Source organism: Lepidochelys olivacea (assembly GCF_965140295.1).
Source record: "Lepidochelys olivacea isolate rLepOli2 genome assembly, chromosome: 5".
Taxonomy (NCBI): domain Eukaryota; kingdom Metazoa; phylum Chordata; order Testudines; family Cheloniidae; genus Lepidochelys; species Lepidochelys olivacea.
In genome coordinates, this window is record NC_140415.1 from 101,498,389 (window position 1) to 101,519,554 (window position 21,166).

General features: G+C 43.5%; 1 protein-coding gene across 6 annotated transcripts in view; it reads left to right on the forward strand.

Moving 5' to 3' along the window:
- The window catches only part of KANK1 (KN motif and ankyrin repeat domains 1), a 170,650-nt gene that overhangs the window by 100,104 nt on the left and 49,380 nt on the right, over positions 1–21,166 (forward strand). For all 6 annotated transcript variants that reach the window (XM_084629554.1, XM_084629551.1, XM_084629550.1 and 3 more), the window contains one exon: positions 8,883–8,999. In XM_084629554.1, coding sequence (XP_084485680.1) covers positions 8,963–8,999 — 37 coding nt within the window. In that variant the 5' untranslated portion in view covers positions 8,883–8,962. The remainder of the gene's footprint in view (positions 1–8,882; positions 9,000–21,166) is intronic.

Here is a 21,166-nt window from a genome sequence, read left to right on the forward strand (position 1 = left end):
GAAACAACTGCCTACCTTCTCTGGGCAGAGAGAGACCTGAATGGTTTATAGCCTTTTGATCTGTTGGTTCTCAGTACTGACAAAACAAGCTATAAAACCTGAATGGGGCCAGGCAAGTAGGATCTTCCCAGTTTATAGCCCAGACATTGTCTCTTAACTCCTGAAGTGTTTATATAGCATTCAGAAACTATTATAGAATACCCCACCTATTTCACATCTACATCTATGCAAAATGTCACCAACAATGTAAGTCAGGGAATAATTCTAACTCGGTAGGGTTTGTCCGGGTATAAATGACCAGGCAAGGTGCAGTGGAGGATTGGGCCCTTTGGTCTTTTGTGACCAGTAAAGATTTTTAACAAAGCTTTGTGCGTTAGTAAAGAACCCGCTTTCTGAAAAAGGTGCAAAATTGAATCTCGGGGCACAGGAGAGCTTGAGTATCTAATTCAAAACAATTTAAAAACTGCTTCATTGAGCAATATTACTTTATATAGCTAGTCTCTGCTTGTTTTGCATTTACCCTTAAGACTTTAGTTCATAGTATTCACACGCAGGCATGGGATAAGCATGTAAAAACATGGGGCTAGTAAGGGCAGAAACCTTAAGGGTGGGAATGAAAAATGTAAGCTCCTTTTCTAATTCTCTTTTGTACATTCTCTCTATTAGAGGGTATGTGTTGTGTTTTCTTCCTCTTTATGGAGTTGCATTTTTCATTTGAACTCTCCTGTCATCCATAGCCTTGTCCATGTTAGGAAAGCTTCTCACTGACCGTGGTGCAGCTGAACATGGTTTATTTTGGCCTGCATCTCCAAGTAAACCATGTACAGCGCTGTTCCAGGAATGGTTAACACCTAGTGCACCACACGTTCTGAATCTGTGCCTGTTAAACACAATTGAGCATCGATTTAGCTGATCTGCACCTATGCAGACAGTACAGTTCAGCATGTATTGTGAGAAGAGAGAGATATTAAAACATTGTTTTGTAGAATATATTTGGCTTATGTCAAGCTAGGCCAGCTTTTTCCATCTTGGGACAGACACTTGACAGTTGCATTCCATTTCAGAAAGTCAAGAATCAATTCTTAGGGCTTGTCTACACTGGCACTATACAGCACTGCAACTTTCTCGCTCAAGGGTGTGAAAAAACACCCCCCTGAGCGCAGCAAGTTTCGGCACTATAAAGTGCCAGCATAGATAGTGCAGGAGCACTGGGAGCTACTCCCGTCGTGGAGGTGGTTTTTTAGAGCCTTGGGACAGCTCTCTGCCAGCGCTCTGCCGCGACGGCAGCGCTTCAATGTTTCCAGTGAAGACGTGCCCTTAATGTTTTTCCATAGTACCGTGGTTAGCTGTCTGGGTTCTCTTTCCCAGTCACTGTGCTACATTGCTACAGTGATTTCTTCTTGCTTCCTAATTCTTATTTTATGCACAGAAGTACACCAGTTTAAAGGTGCAATTTTAAAATGGATTTAGTTAAAACCCTATGCAACTTTGGAATTGATACATGTGTGGCCATACAGGTTTTGCAGCAGCTCAGCTTGGACATGAGCTACACGTACATTAGGTCAACATAGCTGAGATGGGCAGGGGTATGAAAAAAATCTATGCTGACCTAACTGCCAGAGAAGACGCAGCTTTGTAGATGGAAGAGGGCTGCTGTCGTTTGGGGAGGTGGTCTTTTGTGCAGCAACAGGGGAAAAAAACCTTCTGTCAGTGTAGGCTGTGTCTACATTACAGGGTTATGCCAGCATAGCGTAGCATAGTGTAGACCTACCCGAAGGCCTATGCTGGTGTACTGCCATTGTGTAGACGCTTCAGAGACGGAAGGAGTTTTCCTGCTGGTGTAGTTAATCTGCACCCTCAAGAAGTGGTACTTAGGTTGACGGAAGAATTCTTCCATGGACCTAGTGGTGTCTACACCGGAACTGGGGTCAGTTTAATTAGGTCTGTCTGGGGTGTGACTTTTTCACACCTCTGAGCAATGTAGCTAGGTTCACCTAAGGTTTTAGCTTTGAGCAGGCCCTGGTCTACACTTAAAATTTAGCTCACTGTAGCTGTGGCACTCAGAGGGGAAAGGGAGAGGGAGGGGGTGAGTTTAAAAATCCACACCCCTGACCAACATAGCTAGCCTGACCTAACTCCTGGTGTAGACACGGTTAGGTCAATGAAAGAATGTTTCCATTGTGGTGGCTGCTGTCGCTCAGGGAGGTGGTGTTCCTACAACAGAAAACCCCTTCTATCTCCTTATGCTGCAGCTATGCTGTGGGGTTCAGCTACATTTGAAGCAGTGTGTGACAAAGTTCCTGCTCTACCTTGGTGGGTCTTGCGCTTATTGGTGGATTTGCTCGCCTTGGAGCTTCACAGCAGCCCTCAGCTTGGCCGTTTTTCTGAACCCACAGTCCAGGTCGACGACTCCTGTGTCTGACCAGGAGTTGGGAGGATCTGGGGGGAACCCGGGCCCGCCCTCTACTCCGGGTTCCAGCCCAGGGCCCTGTGGAATGCAGCTGTCTAGAGTGCCTCGTGGAACAGCTGTGCGACAGCTACGACTCCCTGGGCTACTTCCCCATGGCCTCCTCCCAACACCTTCTTTATCCTCACCATAGGACCTTCCTCCTGGTGTCTGATAATGCTTGTACACCTCAGTCCTCCAACAGTCCACGTTCTCACTCTCAGCTTAAAAACCCAGGTGCCCTGATTAGCCTGCCTTAATTGATTCTAGCAGCTTCTTGATTGGTTGCAGTTGTTCTAATCAGCCTGTCTTAATTGTCTCCAGAAGGTTCCTGATTATTCTGGAACCTTTCCTGTTACCATACCCAGGGGAAAGGGACCTACTTAGCTTGGGGCTAATATATCTGCCTTCTATTACTATCTTATAGCCATCTGGCCCGGCCCTGTCACATGTGATTTTAGGGCACAACATACAGTTTTTGTATCACTTGAATCATGTATGTTTAAACACCAATGCAGTTCAAGTGGTACAACCCCCAGTGCAGATGCAGTTATACCAGTATAAGTAGAGCTCTGCATGGATACACATTTATATCTGTGGATGCGGATATAAATTGGAATCTGCTTAACTGCAGGGCTCTCCCAGGAACCACAGCGGCAAAAGTAGCAGAACGTGGGGCCGCCGCTCCCACAAGCCAGTGCCCCACACCAGAGGAGCTGCTGGTGTGGCTGCACCGACCCTAAACAGGAGACGCAGACAGCTGCGTGGAAGGGACAGAAGCAGGGTTGGGAGCGGTACAGCTGCTCCAGGGGAGCTGACGGCACAGGGCGCTGGCTCCTGGGAGCGGTGGCCCCACGTTCTGCTCCTTTCGCTGCTGTGGTTTCTGGGAGAGCCCTGCAGTTCCGCGGATATAAATTTGTATCCATGCAGGGCTCTAAGTATAAGGGGAAGGGGAGGAGCGGGCGTGTTATACTTTATAGCTATCTGACTACACCTGTATAACTGGTAAAACTTTCCTGTCTTACCAGTTATACAGGTGTAGTCAGATAGCTATAAAGTATAACATGCCCGCTCCTCCCCTTCCTCTTCCCCCCCCCCCGACACTTTTTATTCTGATGTAAAAGTGGGGGAGAACATGGGGGTTGGTTTTACTTAAACCCCTTCCCAAGTACTGTAAACTAAACTGAAAAAGGCCCTTTTTTATACTGGATTAAGACCATCGCCTATGGGGAGAGGAGGGAGTGTTATACCTCAGTAACACTAATTGGCCTAATTTCATGCCTGAGCCTATATCATAAAAGCTTTTCCACGTAGAAAAGACCGAAAAGTGTGCTTATATTGTGCATAGACAAGACCGCGCTAATTAGGCCTCAATTGGAGTATTGTGTCCAGTTCTGGGCACCTCATTTCAGGAAAGATGTGAACAAATTGGAGCAAGTCCAGAGAAGAGCAACAAAAATTATTAAAGTTCTAGAATACATGACCTATGAAGGAACACTGAAAAAACTGGCTTTGTTTAGTTTGGAAAAGAGAAGACTGAGAGGGGACATAAGTTTTCAAGTACATGAAAGGTTGTTACGAGGAGGCGGGAGAAAACTTGTTCTTAACCTCTGAGGATAGCACAAGAAGCAGTGGGCTTAAATTGCAGCAAGTGAGGTTTAGGTTGGACATTAGGAAAAACTTCCTAACTGTTAGGGTGGGTAAGCACTGGAATAAATTGCCTAGGGAGGTGGTGGAATCTCCATCATTGGAGATTTTTAAGAGCAGGTTAGACAAATACCTGTCAGGGATGATCTAGATGATAGTTAGTCCTGCCATGAGTGCAGGGAACTGGACTAGAAGATCTCTCAAGGTCCCTTCCACTCCTATGATTCTAAGACCTCAGAGCTCCTCAACAGATGTTTGCTTTGGATTTCCTTGATACAGATTCAAACTGAATGGAAAGCTGCAAATTGACATTGTCTGTGTTAACAAAGAACAGGATGCCTGATATTGCAATGAATATATTAGAAGCTGATAACTTTAAGCTTAAACATGCAGCATGGCAAGCTAAAAGTTGTCTTTTTTTATTGACAAACTTTTCATGGAGCTTACAGTATCTAAGGTATCCTAAATACAGAGGTGAACGCTGTGCAGTTGGAAGATGGAACAGTGCTCTAGGTTTTGTTCTTTGGGAGGAAAATGGTTATACTTTATTAAAAGCTTTCATATTTTAAACATTGGCCCTCACTGCAAATTTGACAAATTGGATGCATTTTCTTTTGTCCGCTGTGCTTGTTGATTCAGAAATCTGATATCCTGTTATGACTGACATTTAACTACAACAGGCCACATCTGGGACCTCAGAAGCTGTGTGTGTTTGCTTTGCAGGCTGTCTAGGATGCTTTCATTATTATTTTGTGATCATAACCTTTGTTCATTTCGCCCATATAACAACTTTTTCACTTCCCTGCTTATTACAGTATTGCCCTAGTCTGTAGTTCCTTCCACATAGGAGATCATAAATGGTAAACACTTGTTGCAGTGAGGTTCTTTTTGTTTCTCAGAAAATGGATGGCTAAGTCCGTTTATCCCTCTCTTTCTAGATATGCAACAATAAGATACATAAGCCCTATTGGGAAACAACATACTTGCATGCACGTCACAAGGGACAAATAATTGCTAACACAACTGTTGTAATTTTCACTAAATGTAAACAAGTGTGATTTGCCTGTTTCGTGCTTCAAATGAGTTTCTAAAGCATCGTCTGATTTTTTGCTCATTCTGATTAGTGTTCTAAAACTTTACTCATGTAGCAAAGTATTTAAAACAAATGTAACTGGAAACATATGACTAGTTTACAGGGGACCTGTCAGTAGGGGGTCAAGGGAAGGTATTTGTGGGGAAAGTGGTGGTCGTGCTATATCTTGACTTTAGCAAAGCTTTTGATATGGTCTCCCACAGTATTCTTGCCAGCAAGTTAAAGAAGTATGGGTTGGATGAATGGACTATAAGGTGGATAGAAAGCTGGCTAGATTGTCGGGCTCAATGGGTAGTGATCAACGGCTCGATGTCTAGCTGGCAGCCGGTATCAAGCAGGGTGCCCCAGGGGTTAGTCCTAGGGCCAGTTTTGTTCAACATCTTCATTAATGATCTGGATGATGGGATGGATTGCACCCTCAGCAAGTTCGCTGATGACACTAAGCTGTGGGGAGAGGTAAATACTCTGGAGGGCAGGGATAGGGTCCAGAGTGACCTAGACAAATTGGAGGATTGAGCTAAAAGAAATCTGATAGGGTTCAACAAGGACAAGTGCAGAGTCCTGCACTTAGGATGGAAGAATCCCATGTACTGCTACAGACTGGGGAACTACTGCCTAAGCAGCAGTTCTGCAGAAAAGGACTTGGGGATTACAGTGGACAAGAAGCTGGATATGAGTCAACAGTGTGCCCTTGTTGCCAAGAAGGCTAACGACCTATGGGGCTGAATTAGTAGGAGCATTGCCAGTAGATCGAGGTGAGTATTCTGGAGTATTGCGTCCAGTTTTGGGTCTGCTACTACAGAAAGGATGTGGACAAATTGGAGAGAGTCCAGCAAAGGGCAATGAAAATGATTAGGGGGCTGGGGCACATGACTTATGAGGAGAGGCTGAGGGAACTGGGCTTATATTTAGTCTGCAGAAGAGAAGAGCAAGGGGGGATTTGATAGCAGCCTTCAACTATCTGAAGGGGGGTTCCAAAAAGGATGGAACTAGGCTGTTCTCAGTGGTGGCAGATGACAGAACAAGGAGCAATGATCTCAAGTTGCAGTGGGAGAGGTCTAGGTTGGATATTAAGAAACACTATTTCACTAGGAAGGTGGTGAAGCACTGGAATGTGTTTCCTAGGGAGGTGGTGGAATCTCCATCCTTAGAGGTTTTTAAGGCCCGGCTTGACAAAGCCCTGGCTGGGATGATTTAGTTAGGATTGGTCCTGCTTTGAGCAGGGGGTTGGACTAGATGACCTCCTGAGGTCTCTTCCAACCCTAATCTTCTATGATTCTACTCCAAACTCCACCCATTGGAGACGACAAAATGAGATGACACTCTCAGATTGTGCAGATGTTAAAAATATGATCACACATGCTGTGCTCTTTTTGGTTTCTCCCCCTTACTGGAGTTCTAATACATCCATTGGCTTTGCTGGGTTCCTCTGTGGGACTCAGTCAGATGCCCTGCTGAACTTCTGCTGGCTTGGCTCCTCCTTAGCTGGGGCCTGGGAAGGAATAAGTGGTGGTACTCTTGCTAAACCTACTCAACTTGTGGGGCCAAAATAACCCGAGCACACAGAGTAAATTGTGTAGATTTTGGTAAGAGTCTCCCCTCTCCTCCCCTTTAATATACCTTGATGAGTAGCAAAATAGCTAACCATGTTGACCTCTAAATTATCATCACTGGCACTTATTGAAGTGAATGGAATACCTCACCTTACAGCTATTTGTTCCAAAAAGAAAAGGAGTACTTGTGGCACCTTAGAGACTAACCAATTTATTTGAGCATAAGCTTTCGTGAGCTACAGCTCACTTCATCGGATGCATGCAGTGGAAAATACAGAGGGGAAATTTTATATACACAGAGAACATGAAACAATGGGTGTTACCATACACACACTGTAACCAGAGTACTTGTGGCACCTTAGAGACTAACCAATTTATTTGAGCATGAGCTTTCGTGAGCTACAGCTTACTTCATCGGATGCATGCCGTGGAAACTGCAGCAGACTTTATTTATACACAGAGAATATGAAAAAATACCTCCTCCCACCCCACTGTTCTGCTGGTAATAGCTTATCTAAAGTGATCATCAGGTGGGCCATTTCCAGCACAAATCCAGGTTTTCTCACCCTCCACCCCCTCACACAAATTCACTCTCCTGCTGGTAGAATACAGACTAACACGGCTGTTACTCTGAAACCTATTTGTTCCATGCAGTGGTGTTGTAGCCGTGTGGCTCTCAGGATGTTAGAGATACTACCTCATCCGCCCTATCTCTCTAGCTGTTGTTTCAGGCTGTCTGCAAACTCAGTTACCTCTATATCAGTGGTTCCCAAACTTGTTCCGCCACTTGTGCAGGGAAAGCCCTTGGTGGGCCGGCCGGTTTGTTTACCTGCCGCGTCCGCAGGTTCGGCTGATCGCGGCTCCCACTGGCCGCGGTTCACTGTTCCAGGCCAATGGGAGCTGCTGGAAGCGGCGTGGGCCGAGGGACGTACTGGCTGCTGCTTCCAGCAGCTCCCATTGGCCTGGAGCAGCGAACCACAGCCAGTGGGAGCCACCATCGGCTGATCCTGCGGACGCGGCAGGTAAACAAACCGGCTGGCTCGCCAGGGGCTTTCCCTGCACAAGTGGTGGAACAAGTTTGGGAACCACTGCTCTATATCATTGGCACTTTGGTCACGTTTTCTTCACAAACATAACAGCTAGAGAGATGTTTCTTACCCTCCCCCCCGCTCCCTCCCACCCCACCCCGCAAAAAGCTGAAATTATAGAACCAGAAGGCAGTATGGGAGAGGAGACAGAATGCTATTCCAGCCCTGGCCCTCAGGTTAAAATTAATGGCCCAGATCTTCTGCCGCAGCCAAGGAGGGCGTTTGCAACTGAGGGGGGGCCCAGAATGGACAGCCAGCTTTAAGCCACTTTTGCGCTTTATTGAATCTGCTGTGCATTAGGCTGGTCTCCGGTGTAAATCCTTCCTAACTTGGTACATTTACCCAGGTTCCCAAGGCATCCATATGGCATGGGTGATTAGCAGTGGGTAGGGGTATCCCTACCTCACGTCTCCTGGCCACCTCTCCTGTGCTGAGACATGTAGGATCCTCTTTTAGGCTACATCTGCACTGAGAAATTTCAGTCATTCTCCCACAGTTTGTCTAGCACAGGTGCAGCTGCACTGATGCCAGCAACTGTGGGAGCTCTAGCATTCATGTGCTCTAGGTGTTTTTACCACCAGGTTATCTAACCCTGCTTAGACAATGGTGATAAAAATCACCTGCTCGGTCGACACCCTTCCCGCCGTTGTCAGCACTGATGTTGCTGCTCTGGTGCTAGACCAGCATGGGAAAATTGCTAAAAATCCTGTGTAGACAAAGCAGTTAGAAATCCTAATGCTTATATTTTAACCCTGAGTCCACATTGCATAGCGGTCCTGTTTATAGTAGATCATGTGTTGGCAACACCTAGGCTTCGGCCTATCCCACCTGACAGGCCAGCCAACTTTGAATTAAAACACCACCGTGCTTGAGATAAGGGTATCTTGGGTGGACTGGACTCCAATCAAGGGCAACATGCAAGTTAACTTTTTACTGAAGATAAGCCCTCGGACACTCAAAATGATCAGCTATTGGATCTATATACTGAAAAGGAGACTCCATACAGTGCTGTCTAAAACTGTCAAATTTTAACTGCCTTTTTCTTGTTGTTTCAGGTTGCATGTCTGGTTGGACTTGATGCATGAAATTTGCATGACTCCTAACAACATATTTCTGGATTTGTCAGTGAACAAACATGGCCTACCCAGCGAATATTAGTGGCAGTACCTCAGGTAACTAACTTTGGGACACTTTTCCCTATTGCGTTGTGTTTTTAAACTCTCTTTCTATAAAATTGTGAATCTGTGAGAAAGATCAAGGTGCAAATGACTCTAAACAAATATTTCAAAGTGTTTTCCTGATAGATGAATGTTTGTTTTTTTTCTCCTTAGTTATTTTTGTTTCCTCTTTTGAGGTATTTTGCAAATAGCTCTCCTAGCTTGAACATACGAACTAAGGTTCTAGTGACAGATCCTCACCTGGTGTAAATCAGCCTAGCTGCACGGAAGTAACTGCACTGCACTAGTTTGCACTAGAGGTGGATCTGCCTCATAGAGTTTCACTGCAGAAAAACAAATGGATATTATGCTATAGTTGTAGTGGAGTTTTAGGCCTGAAGAGCTCTCATGTGTGACATCGGAAGCCTATGGTGTTAAACATCCCTTATGTGTCTAACTATACTTCTTTTGGTTTCCACCATCATTTAGAATAAATTTTAATTATTCATTTTACTTTCCCTTCTTTGGGCTATGAAGATCCATGCACATTTATTTGGGTCTCGGTACTCTTTAAAATTTGAGTCCAAGGGATGTTCAAGGGTTATTGATAAGGCTGATAGATCAGAAGGGGTCAGAGATTAGAGGACAGTTGATAAAAGTGCTACAGCGCTTTTCCTCACTGTTCTGTCAATATTTTCTTGCTCTCTGGGGCATTCCACAAACATGACTTTAGCATACTACGGGCAGGCCTTCAGCACGGACTACATGGAGAATTTCGGGTACAAGGCAGAAACTTTAACATCAATGCACTAAGTTTTTCTAATATATGTATGTATGTATGTATGCTTGCAGCATGGGCATGTAAATTGAGGTTTGGTTAGGTGGGAAGGGTGTTACCTTTTTTTCCCATGGCATTCATGTGAAACTGTAAACTTCTCTTTCTGGTGAGTCAAAAATCAAGTTCCTCTTATTTTAAAGATCATACAAAGTATTTACTGGACTCACACGTGCTTGTTGAAATGTAGTCTAATAGATATTGACAGGGACAGTATTTGTATTTGATACACATGTTGTTTGGCAATGTACAACTTTAGAAACTTCTGTTATAGGACTAGTATGAAATCCATAAGGTACTGGCTGCATCAGTTATATTTGCTATAGAATTTTGCTATAGAATTCATCAATACAAAGGACTAGAAAGTTTTCTCTCTGAGCAAAAAGGAGTGCAGTTGTCTTTGGTTGTGCAAAGAGATGAGAAAGGATGGCCCAATCCTAACAGACTGGTAGGATAGATGGAAAACTTTATTAAAAGTGAAGCTATCAGTAATTTCTGATAATTGTTTGTCACTGGTAAACTCAGCCTTAAAACACAGTGATAGCAGAAACTACTTCATTTTAAAAAAAATTTATTTTGAAAAGATTGACCCACATTCAAGATTATCACATGGTAAGGGAGTGTTTTCTCTTGTTATATAAAGCAAAAAAGTTATATTGTGTGGGTGGGTAAAATTTTCTAAACATAAATACAAAGTTAATTTTTAAAAAGCTTTATAAAAGTCTTGCATTCTGAATTAGACACAAGAGTACAGGGTTAGCTCCTCACCCTTGCGTGTTTTGGCTTTTTTTTTTTTTTTAAATGCTCTTGATGCAGGCCAGGCAGAATTATTCACTCCTAAAAAATGTTTGGAATGTTCTGTATAGATTCAGTGCATCAGGCTTACTTTTGACTATAGCTAATTGACTTTTTAATTATTTGTATTGTAAAATTGTCTAATAACAGAAAATGGTGATAGTCTGTTGACACTTCAACTTATAAGAAGCTAAATGTTTGAAATGGGGATATATTAGTACAAGAATCTTTAGTTTTGAGACTGGTATGCAAATAGGACTCAATGCAGAGTAGAAACGGTTTGCTCCCTTACTAAGAGCAAGTATGATCAATTGGGTCAAAACAGAAAGTTAGGATGTGTACTGTTCCACTGCTTCATAAAGGACTGTCAGGACTTGTCTGCTTTATAAACCCTTGAGGCCACAGTTCTAATGTGTAACACTTAGTTTTGTATGTGCATGCTTCTCCAGTCCTTGAGTATTTCACAATGGGTTAAGCGCTGGACTACAGACATATATGATTTGCTATTCTGCTGTGCTGAGTGAGGAAGATTGCCTTTAACTCCTGCTCATCTGGGCGTTGGACATATTAAAGCAGGTTTCTTAATTGCACAGTGTTCTAAGAGGGAAAAGAAACTTCAGAGGTGGAGATTTTCTGCACACAATACCCTCTGAATCAGTTGTCATCAGGAAAAGAACTAGATAGATGTGTAATGAGCTTCAGCACTAGATTTATGCTACTTAAATAGTTTGACTGCTTTGAGCACAAATTCAACCATCATCATCTACAAGGTGATTAAAGAACAGTGCTTTGCTTTAGCTGCTAATTTACCAATGTGAGTACTGAGACTACTAAATGTGTATGCCTACTGTGTCCTTTTGTTTAATTTTCTGAATACTTGAGCCTGTCTGGTATACTACAGATTGGCAACTGCAGACAAGATCTTGAGGGAGTTTTCAGGTTTGTTTGTAGGAAAGGTTCACTCTATTTAGCATGTATATACAAGTACTCTGAGAACTTTTTTGAAAAATATGCATTGAAATGAAAATACATTTAGTTATAAATATTTTCTGTTTGTGCATGTGAGGCCATCTACAAAGCAAATGATAATTTTATCATGAAAGCTAGCTGTGAGAAAGGTTGTTGATTATAAATTTTAATAGTTCTTGTATATTTCAGCAAAGATGGTGTACTTTAAATATGGCTAATAAATAACTGGAACTGTAATGGAATTCAAACCTGTCTGTCAGTGGTTCAGTTTGCTGATAAATTACTAAAGTCAAGTTTTTAATTATTCCTCTTTTGGTTTTGTTGCACAGTATTCATCTGCATTACAAAAGTTTTTTTGCATGAACGATAAGCTTAGTTAATCATCCTCTGATGTTAAAGGAAATGAGTTTTTAATAGGGACTCGCTTTTAATTCTTGCTTTAGGTCTCACTAACATCAATGTATAGTCTGTTCAGGAGCCTAATTTGCTGCAGATGACCATGAGAGAGGTACATGGCTTTCTTTTCTCTTTACAGGAAATAAGTTTTCTGTTTTGTTTCACTGAGGATTCATGTGGGGCACTGAGTACTCTCAACTCTTCACTTTGTAGAAATCAGTCCTAAACTGGATTTGGGTTTCTGTGCTGACTGAATAGGTCTCTAAACTCAGTGGGTATGAAGGTGCTGGGGAAGTGCATAGCGGCCTAATGCACTTGTCAGAGCAGCTGCATGCAGCAGGCACTCAGTTGTGAATGTCATGCTTAAGTGGGGAGCTACGTGGAAGTTCGGCCTCAGTCAGTGTCCCTATACCAACCAGTGACTCTAAACAAAGTTCAAGCAACTGAAAGGCAGGACAGTTAAAATGATTATTTGTCAGATTAGTAACAGTGTCTTCACCACCCTCTGGGTTCAGTTTACAGCAAATATTACTTGGTTTATGAATCAGCCTTAATGGACACAGAAGCAATATTGTGTGACCCCACCGGCACTTTTGCAGTTAAGTCTATCAAGGTTTTCACTAAACCCGTTAATGGAATGTCACAACTCGTCCTAGACTGAAACTTACAATATGGGGGGTTCCTTGGAAGTAATTCCAGTGCCCCTCACAGAAAAACCTTTAATGCTTTATTTTGAATACAAAAGTCTTGATTCTTTTAGCTGCTTTCTGATCTGTTTTAACTTAAACAAATTAGTTTTGGTTCAGGTACACTGATGAGCAACAAATCCCATAATATGAAAGGGGATTTACTAGTGCAATGAATACCCAAAAAATTACACTATCCCTTCAATGCAACAAAGCTAGAAAACACTGCTAGAGAATTGATCAAGGGGATCATGATTCAACCTTGTGCTCTCCTCAAAGACAAAGAGCGAAACTAATCATAATTCTTCTTACTGATACCTCTGCTAATTTGCATGTAGAGCTTGCAGAAGCATGCCATGCACCTATGCTTAGGAAGGAAAATACCTTTCCTGCAACCCAAAGTCAATTTGAGAGGAACTGTTAAAATTTTAAAGGCATCCTTGTATTGCTGTGCAATAGGTAAAGCCACAGGAATCTGTATAATAATATGGTAGCATTGGCTATGGGGTATGTACCCCACAAATGCTGTGAATGGTTTAATATGGGCCTGAGAAGCCAATTAACCCACCTGCTTGTGTAACGCCAACAGACCCCGGTTGTCAGCGGGAAGGATCAAACTGGGGTCTCTGAAGCATAGTGCATGAACTTCTATCACATGAGCTAAAAGCCAGTCCCCTGTTAGCTAAGGCTGTAGAGCAGACTCATTTTATCTCTCTCTCTAAGTGGTCTCAGTGCCACTAGATGGGACAGAGCACCACACTCAGAAGGTCTGTGGGTTACACTTTCACCCGTTTGAAAGGGACAGGCCTACCTAGAGAGAACGCCCAGCTGAAGAAGAGCTGGTTTGTTTTCCCCTTAAAGAGCTGGGTGAGCCCAGTTCGAGGAGGAGACCCAGAGGAGTGGAGGTGGAGAGTTCTCTCCCTCTGGGAAGCAGCCCAAAAGAAGGCTGTGAAGCAGAGAAGAACTGACAAGATTCTCAAGCTGGAAGCTTCACTAGAGATAAGGGCTTTGGAAAGCTGTAGCCGTTCTGAACCCCTGAGTGAGGGGAGGTATATCCCAGCCACTAGGCTGTGGGCTTGATCCAGGCACAGAAGCCCGTGGTTAGACAGGAGGACAGTCTAGAGCAGCAGAGATTCCTGAGGAGGTGGCTGCCAGCTGTGCCCAGCTGGGCTTAAGGTTTGGTTTGTATACATTTGTTGGACTTTTTAAAGGACTCTGTGGCCTTGGAAGGGGCCTGGTCTGGCTGGAGGGTCAGGACACGCCTATGACTAGAGCAGGACAATGGAGGGGCACTGAGGCACAGCTGCCCCAGTGCCACATCCAGCCAGGAGGGGACGTGTTGGGGCAGCAATTTTGCCACAGCCCAAATCAATTTATTCTTTGCTTTTAATCTTTTTTTCTGGTGGGGGTTTGAATGTCTTTAGTTTTTCCATTGTCATATGCAGTGTTGTTCCCAGATAAGTCCCATGATATTAGAGAGACAAGGTGAGCGAGGTAATATCTTTTATTGGATCAACTTCTGTTAGTGAGAGACACAAGCTTTTGAGCCACTCAGAGCTCATCCAATAAAAGATATTACTTCACCTTCCTTGTCTCTCTGTATTTTTTCCTTCCGGCTAAATTTTTTCTATAACTTTTCATTGTTTTTAGAATATTTTTCCTCTAAAAACCTCTTTCCAAAAGATGTGGAGATTTTCCAAACTTATCTGACCTTCTTCCTTGCCTGTTTTACTTTCAGTGCAAGGTTTTCTGTCTCAGGTATTTACAGGGCCCTATTGCTGTAGAATCAGAGTGCCTCAGTCTTAATGTTAGTACTCAGCTCTGTAGTCTGATTTGGAACACCACTTAAGTGATGTTTCAAATCAGACTACAGAGCTGAGCACTAACAGTGAACCAGAGAAAAAGAAGAAGAAGCTGAAAAAATAGCTGCATTCAAGCACCTAATAAATAAATCAGTCTTAATGTAGTTATCTTCACAGCCCCTGGGAGGGAAGGAAGTGCTGTTATCTCCATTTTACAGATAGAAAACTAAGGTACAGAGAGATCAAGTGATATATGCAAGGTCACACAGGAGGCCTGTGGTTGAGCAGGTAATTACACTTAGATCTCCCATGTCTTGGGCTAGAGCCCTATCCGCTGGATCATCCTTCCTCTTCCTCCTTTCCCTTTCCCCCTCTCCTTTTTCTGCTCCATGCCCACTTTCCAGTCTTCTTGGGATTGGAGCTGGAGCACAGGTGTTGTATACTCTCCTGGGTGTGGTAAATTAATTGGAGGGTTGTCTTCTACATGCAAGTGAGCTGAAAGCTCTGAGAATATGGATTAGATCCTGTATTGAATCTTTTTTGGTTGAGTGAAATTTTAAATATAATCCCCCAACTGACTTTTCTCCATACGTAGAGGAATATACCCTCGGAGCATTCAGTGTAATCCAGTGAGAGTTAATGATGGGTAACCTTAAAAAGGTTTGGAGACCTACTTCATATAAGCAACCAAGCCTTTATTTAGAGCTCTAGAGTACAGGCTTCCAAACAGCAGCTTATCAGGTTCCCCTGACTTTATTTATATTTAATTTTAAATATTGAAATCTGATAGTCAGCTAGCTCTCAAATACAACTGATCGAGGTTCCCCGACTCTAAAGGGAAAACAGTAAAAACTACCAGCCCACTTGGCAGTGTTTGTTCTCTAATGGCTTAATCCAACACCCACTGAAATCTCACATTGACTTGAGCAGGACATGGATTCAAGCCCTAGGTTTTAGAGACCTGATTTTGCAGGAGCACGCTGGCACATTCTAGATTTAAAGGGGCAGCAGGGCACAAGTAGTGCATGAGGAAAAGAGTAGCCAGCTCTACAGGAATAAACTGTACTAAAGGTTTGGGAAAGTGTTGCCAACTCTTGTGATTTTTATTCCAAGTCTTGGGAGTTTTTCTAAAAGCTCCATCTCTTGGGATCATCTGATTGGGAGAATCTCTGCTTACTTTTTTTAATCAAAAAATAATCATAATAAAGTTTCAAGCCCTCATGGTTGCAAAAAGAGGCTTGAAAATTTGAACCATAAAGGTACCCAATGCCAAAAAGAATCTAGCATTACTTTTTAAATCTCATCTGTTGGGCTCTATAACAGTGTATAATTGATCAGCCATTGATTAAAACGTCTATTAATCATTTATTAAGCCTTTACATTAAGGCTACATTTACAAAGTATGGCTATTTTAAAGGAACATTTGCACTCTTTTTATCATGCAAAACTTCCCACTGATTTCTAGGAAATTTTACAAAATATTTATAGGCATGTTCTCCATTGCTTACAAGTTTGCTTGAGCTACCAAGGTATTTTTATGATAAATCATTACAGTAGCTTCCCTGGTTATTTTTTTAAGCCTACAGAAACTCCTCATAAAGAACCATGTACAACTAAGCACAAACCTCTGGCAGACCCTGCAGGGTCAGGACTTGTAATGTATGCTAGTTAAGGAGAAACTAGGTTGTAATAGAACTTTAGAGTGTTAATGGAATCTGTTGTGTGATGATTCTCTTAGGAAGGCAGTTGTTTTTCTTGTCATCTAGGTTAAAGTTAAAATACATAATTTTTTTGTGAATTTCAGCACTGAATTGAGATTAGCAGAAGTGAGTGTTCAAGAGCTTAGCAACTCAAGACATTTGGCTTCTGTAATGAAATCTGCAACTTCAGTACCATTTTTCACTAATATGAACATCTTGGATGACCGCTGGGAATGGCAGGCATATAGACAACTGCTAGCATTCTTCTACGCTCCAGGGATGGTTTCCTGGAGAACAGGCTTTTCCAGAGTAGTGTTGCAGTGCTACTGATTCTGCAAATATGAGTACCCTTAGTTCAAACTCCATAGTGTTTGCTTAGTGCGATTGTTATGAGCTAATCAGGTTCAGATGAGTTCATATTTTTGTTGAACCCAGTCACCCAACCAGTGCTGGTTTGGTTCAGTCAGACAGTGTGACTCACAGTATAAATATGTAGCTATGGCTTGCCTTTCCTTCAGCATTCAGAGTGCGATAGGCATGCATCCTGTCATGATTACAGTGAAAGAGAATAAATTGAATGCTTCCTCTTTTTTTGGCTACTGATTTGTCACTTTGCTTCCAAGCAAGAGAACAGTGCTGAGTTGCTGCATCTCTTTCTGTGTTCCATGGATAGGCAGACTGCAGCAGTACCCGCAAAATTTATACAGCGGTACCTTATCAGTGCCTCACCTATGGAGATGTGCTGATTCACCTTGATGCACACCACTTTAAAACAAACTAGGGTGGAGACCTTGACATTAGTGGGGTGGAGGGTTGAATGCACCTCAAGCAGTTTCAACAGCACAATGTCATTACAAAACTTACCTACATTTTCATAGACCCAACATCTCTTACATAGCAATTCCAGATCTTCCTCAAGAGCAAATTTCAAACAATTCTGAATGGACACATGTTTTAATAGCTGACTACCTACCTGTCTATTTGGGGTGGATTTATATTAGTATCTTACACACTAATTATTTGACTCTAAGGGTGCTGTTGACACGACTGCATCCTCTCCAGCAATGTATTGTCATAGCATTAGCCTGACTTTGCGCATGCATTTCTGATAGACCACAAAGAGTCATAATGGGCAACGGCTTCTCTTTCCTGAGAGCTCTCACCGAAGGACTGGGGTCCCAGGACTCAGTCCTGATGTCTCTCTCCTCACCTGCCTCCACTTCCTATGAGTGTTGCTTCTCTCAAACTTCCCCAGTAATTTTACAAACAAATGTCATTAGTTGCTGATGACACTCTGGGCTTGTCTACACTTAAAATGCTGCAGCAGCTCAGCTGTAGTGCTTCAGTGAAGATGCCACCTACGCCGACGTGAAGGCTTCTCCCATGGGCATATCCATAGGTACTCCATCTCCCTGAGAGGTGGTAGCTATGTCAGCAAAGCCCTCCTGTCGACAGAGCACTGTCTACACTGGGAGCTAGACTGGTGTAACTGCATCGTTGCTCAGGGGTGTGGAAAATTCACACTCCCGAGCAGGGCCATCCTTACCCATACACAAAGCACACAGCTGCGTAGGGCATTTCCTGGTGCCCTGCGCAGCTGGATGCTGCTCCAGCCCCTGCTCTGGCTCTCCCCAGCCCCCCACCCCTGCTCTGCCCCAGCCCCGCCCCCACTCCCCTGAGGACTCCAGAAGCGGCCGGGCCTCACTGGTAAGTGGAGCAACCCAGCCCCAGCCTGCTCCACTCCCCTGGCTCCCAGCCACGCCACCGGCGAGTGCTGGGGGGTGGTTCCCCCCTCCCCCCAAGCCTGGGAGCCAGGGGAGCAGAGCAGGCTGGGGCCGGGTCACTCCACTTCCTGCAGGAAGTGGCCAGGCCCCATCCCCCATGGAGGCCGGGGGCCAGCCCGGCCACTCCCGCAGAGGCCTGGGGCGGGGCCCCACACAGTCCCCTCCTCCCCCACGGAGGTCTGGGGCCAGCCTCACCCCCCCCCCCATGGAGGCCTGGGGCGGGGCCCCACACAGCTCCCCCGTGGAGGCCTGGGACCCCATGGGGGGGGCTGCTTAGGGCACCAAAATACCTAGGGACGGCCCTGCTCCCGAGTGATGCAGTTATATTGACATAAGTTGCTTGTGTAGACCAAGCTCAGCTGTTTCTTCATGTGTGGATAATACCCTCCCAGATGTCCCTTTATTTGGGAGGAAATTGAAGTCTGGATGAAAAACAGCTGGCTGAAGATAAAGCCAGATAAGATGGTATTGATGCCAATAGGAGGGACAAAGCACTGTGAGAACTGACAGGATCAGTTACTTAACAGTCTATATCAGGGAGCATTGCAGCCAAGGTGGAGTGCAGTCTGTATCTTGTTGAATTGCTCATTTCTCCTGGACGTCCAAAATATCTAGACTGTCTCCAAATACCTTCTATCTTTGGTTAGCCAAAAGACTACTCCCCTTCCTCTCTAGTGTGGATTTACCTGTGGTCATCATCCTCTTCTCACTTCTCAGACTTCTGCTGTGTACTCTGCCTGGTCCTGACCATGAAAGCTGCATGGAGATTGCAACTGGTCCTTCTTGTGTGGTCTGCCTCTTAACAGGATGAACTGGATCCCTCTCCGATTCTGAATCCAGTTAAAGATAAAGGTCCTTACATTCTAAAATCATTAATGGTCTTGGAACTAAAGTATCTGAATGACCACCTGTCCCCTATCCCCATCACAGAGGTTGTGATCAATAGAGGCATGGACGCTCACAGTGCCCGGTGTGAAACTTTGGATAATTTATGTGATTCTCACTTTCGTATGACACTATGGCTCAGATTCTACTCTCACTTAGACTAGCGTAAATCCAAAGTAACTCCACTGAAGTCAACAGAGTGGCTCAGATTCTACTCTCACTTAGACTAACGTAAATCCAAAGTAACTCCACTGAAGTCAACAGAGTTACTCCAGATTTGCACTGATTTGAAAAAAAGAATCTGGCCCCGTGGTGAAGTGTGTTACATGTGTTTAACTCATTTGTTTCCATGAGCAATCTCGCACACACAGGAGACAGCAGTAGATGTGCATGCCGTTGTCTCAGAGGAAGCACTAGAATAAACTCTCCTGAGACTTGCAGGGCGGGGAACAAAATCAGTGATGAGCTTTTACCACCTGACAATGTTAAGTGCAGATACAAGAGTCCCAAATCTTCTTGTATCCATTTGATACAAAAACATTTTTCTGGCACTGTTCTGTAGTATTCCTGACACTTTTCTCTGAGCTTCTCCTGGGAAAAGAGGTTGGGAATTATCTGTAGGATTGTCACTGTTTTCTAGCCTTTTTAAACCCATCAACTTAATGGAAGTAGTTTGTTTACAGCTTGTAATTTAGTGCCTGATATCTGAGTTTAATCTTGTTCCAGTTAATAATTCTGCAACAGAAATGAATGAAGGAATGTCCTTACTTGAGCTATTGTAATAATTTACTCACTCCACACCCTTTTGTGTAGTACATAAGACCAAAGATTACATAAAAACAGCCTCTACCAGATTTTGCTTTCTCAACAGTGCTAGGGAGTAAGTTAGTTCTCACACTGCATACGTCAGCATTACCCCCATATCTTGTAATCTTTCCTCCTAAAATGAAATTCCACTTTGCTCCCAATGGGATGTAACTTTGTATGTGAACATACTCATGCTTCCTTCTTCTTTCATCCAAATTTATAACTATCACAGTTATTGAAATAAATGGTTGAACTTGTTATCCATATGATACACATTACAGCACATGGTGCTTAGAATAGTAGGAATGTCTGAATAACACAGTTCTTAGTTGGCTGGATAGACTTTAAATTACAGACTTCCTCCTGGAGACTTGTTCTGATGGATCCTGGTCTGAGCTTGGACACAACCAGTTTATTAGAGATCCCAAAATTCGGATTTAGAGTGACCGATGCTGGTGTTTCACATCCATCTCGCTTCATTTCTGTCCAGTTACAAACATCTAGACATCTTTTCCCTCCGAAGTGGACAGTATTGCTACTGCCCTGCTGATAAGCCTTCCCTATTTGTCCTGTCTTTTGACTTTTTATGAATGTGACTTTTATTGCATTTTATTTTATTATACTACTGTACTGTACCCTATATGCTGTGTGTGGTAATTTACAGAGAACAAATATTTTGAATATGGAACTTTCTGGAGCTCCTCTTTCCTTTTCATTCACAATTTTTGCCTGCCTTATTTGAATAAACAGGAACTTCCTATGGTCAGTGAATAGATTACCTACCCCTAGAAATTTGCTTGAAAATCCACTTCACATGTGTTGTCCCAAAAGTTCATACTTGGCTGCCACATTGTTCAATATAGTCCACCGATCATCCATGCTCATAATAATATGCAGCCTTTGCATGTAATACGGTGGACTCCAAAGATACTTAATTCAATAAGATCTTCCAAAGGTATTGCAGGAAATTGTCATATCTGTCACAGGCATGGCAGCGAACATAGATGTGAAATTATTTTACATCTTTCCCTGGAAAAGCATTGTGGAAAAAGCCAGTGCATATTTTTCAGGGTTCAATAACTCATTCCTTCCTCACTGCAACTGTGGATTTTTTTTTTTTTAAATTCCCACACACATACACATGTTAGTGTTAAGTGTCTCCGAACCTTTTACATAAAGGTGCTGTCACAGATCCACAAAGCATGCTATGACTCTGGCTTTTATACAGTCTCTGGAAGTGTACCCTTCTCGGTGCTAGGCCCTGAGGCTCTGCTTTATACAAGGGTGAAGCCCCCGTGGCTCTGCAACTCCGAGACTGAGGCTCTGGTTTCAGCACATCCGTTTCTCACAATGGCTCCTTCCACAGGTCTAAAACTCTGCTGGAGACTTGCCCTCTTGTGAGCTCTACAGCCAGCAGATGTGTTGCAGCGACACAGGACAGCCTGTTCAAAACATGATGCCACTTATTAGTCAACTGCAATACAGTATGTAGGGACATTGAGTTAGAAAGGTAAAGCAAAGCT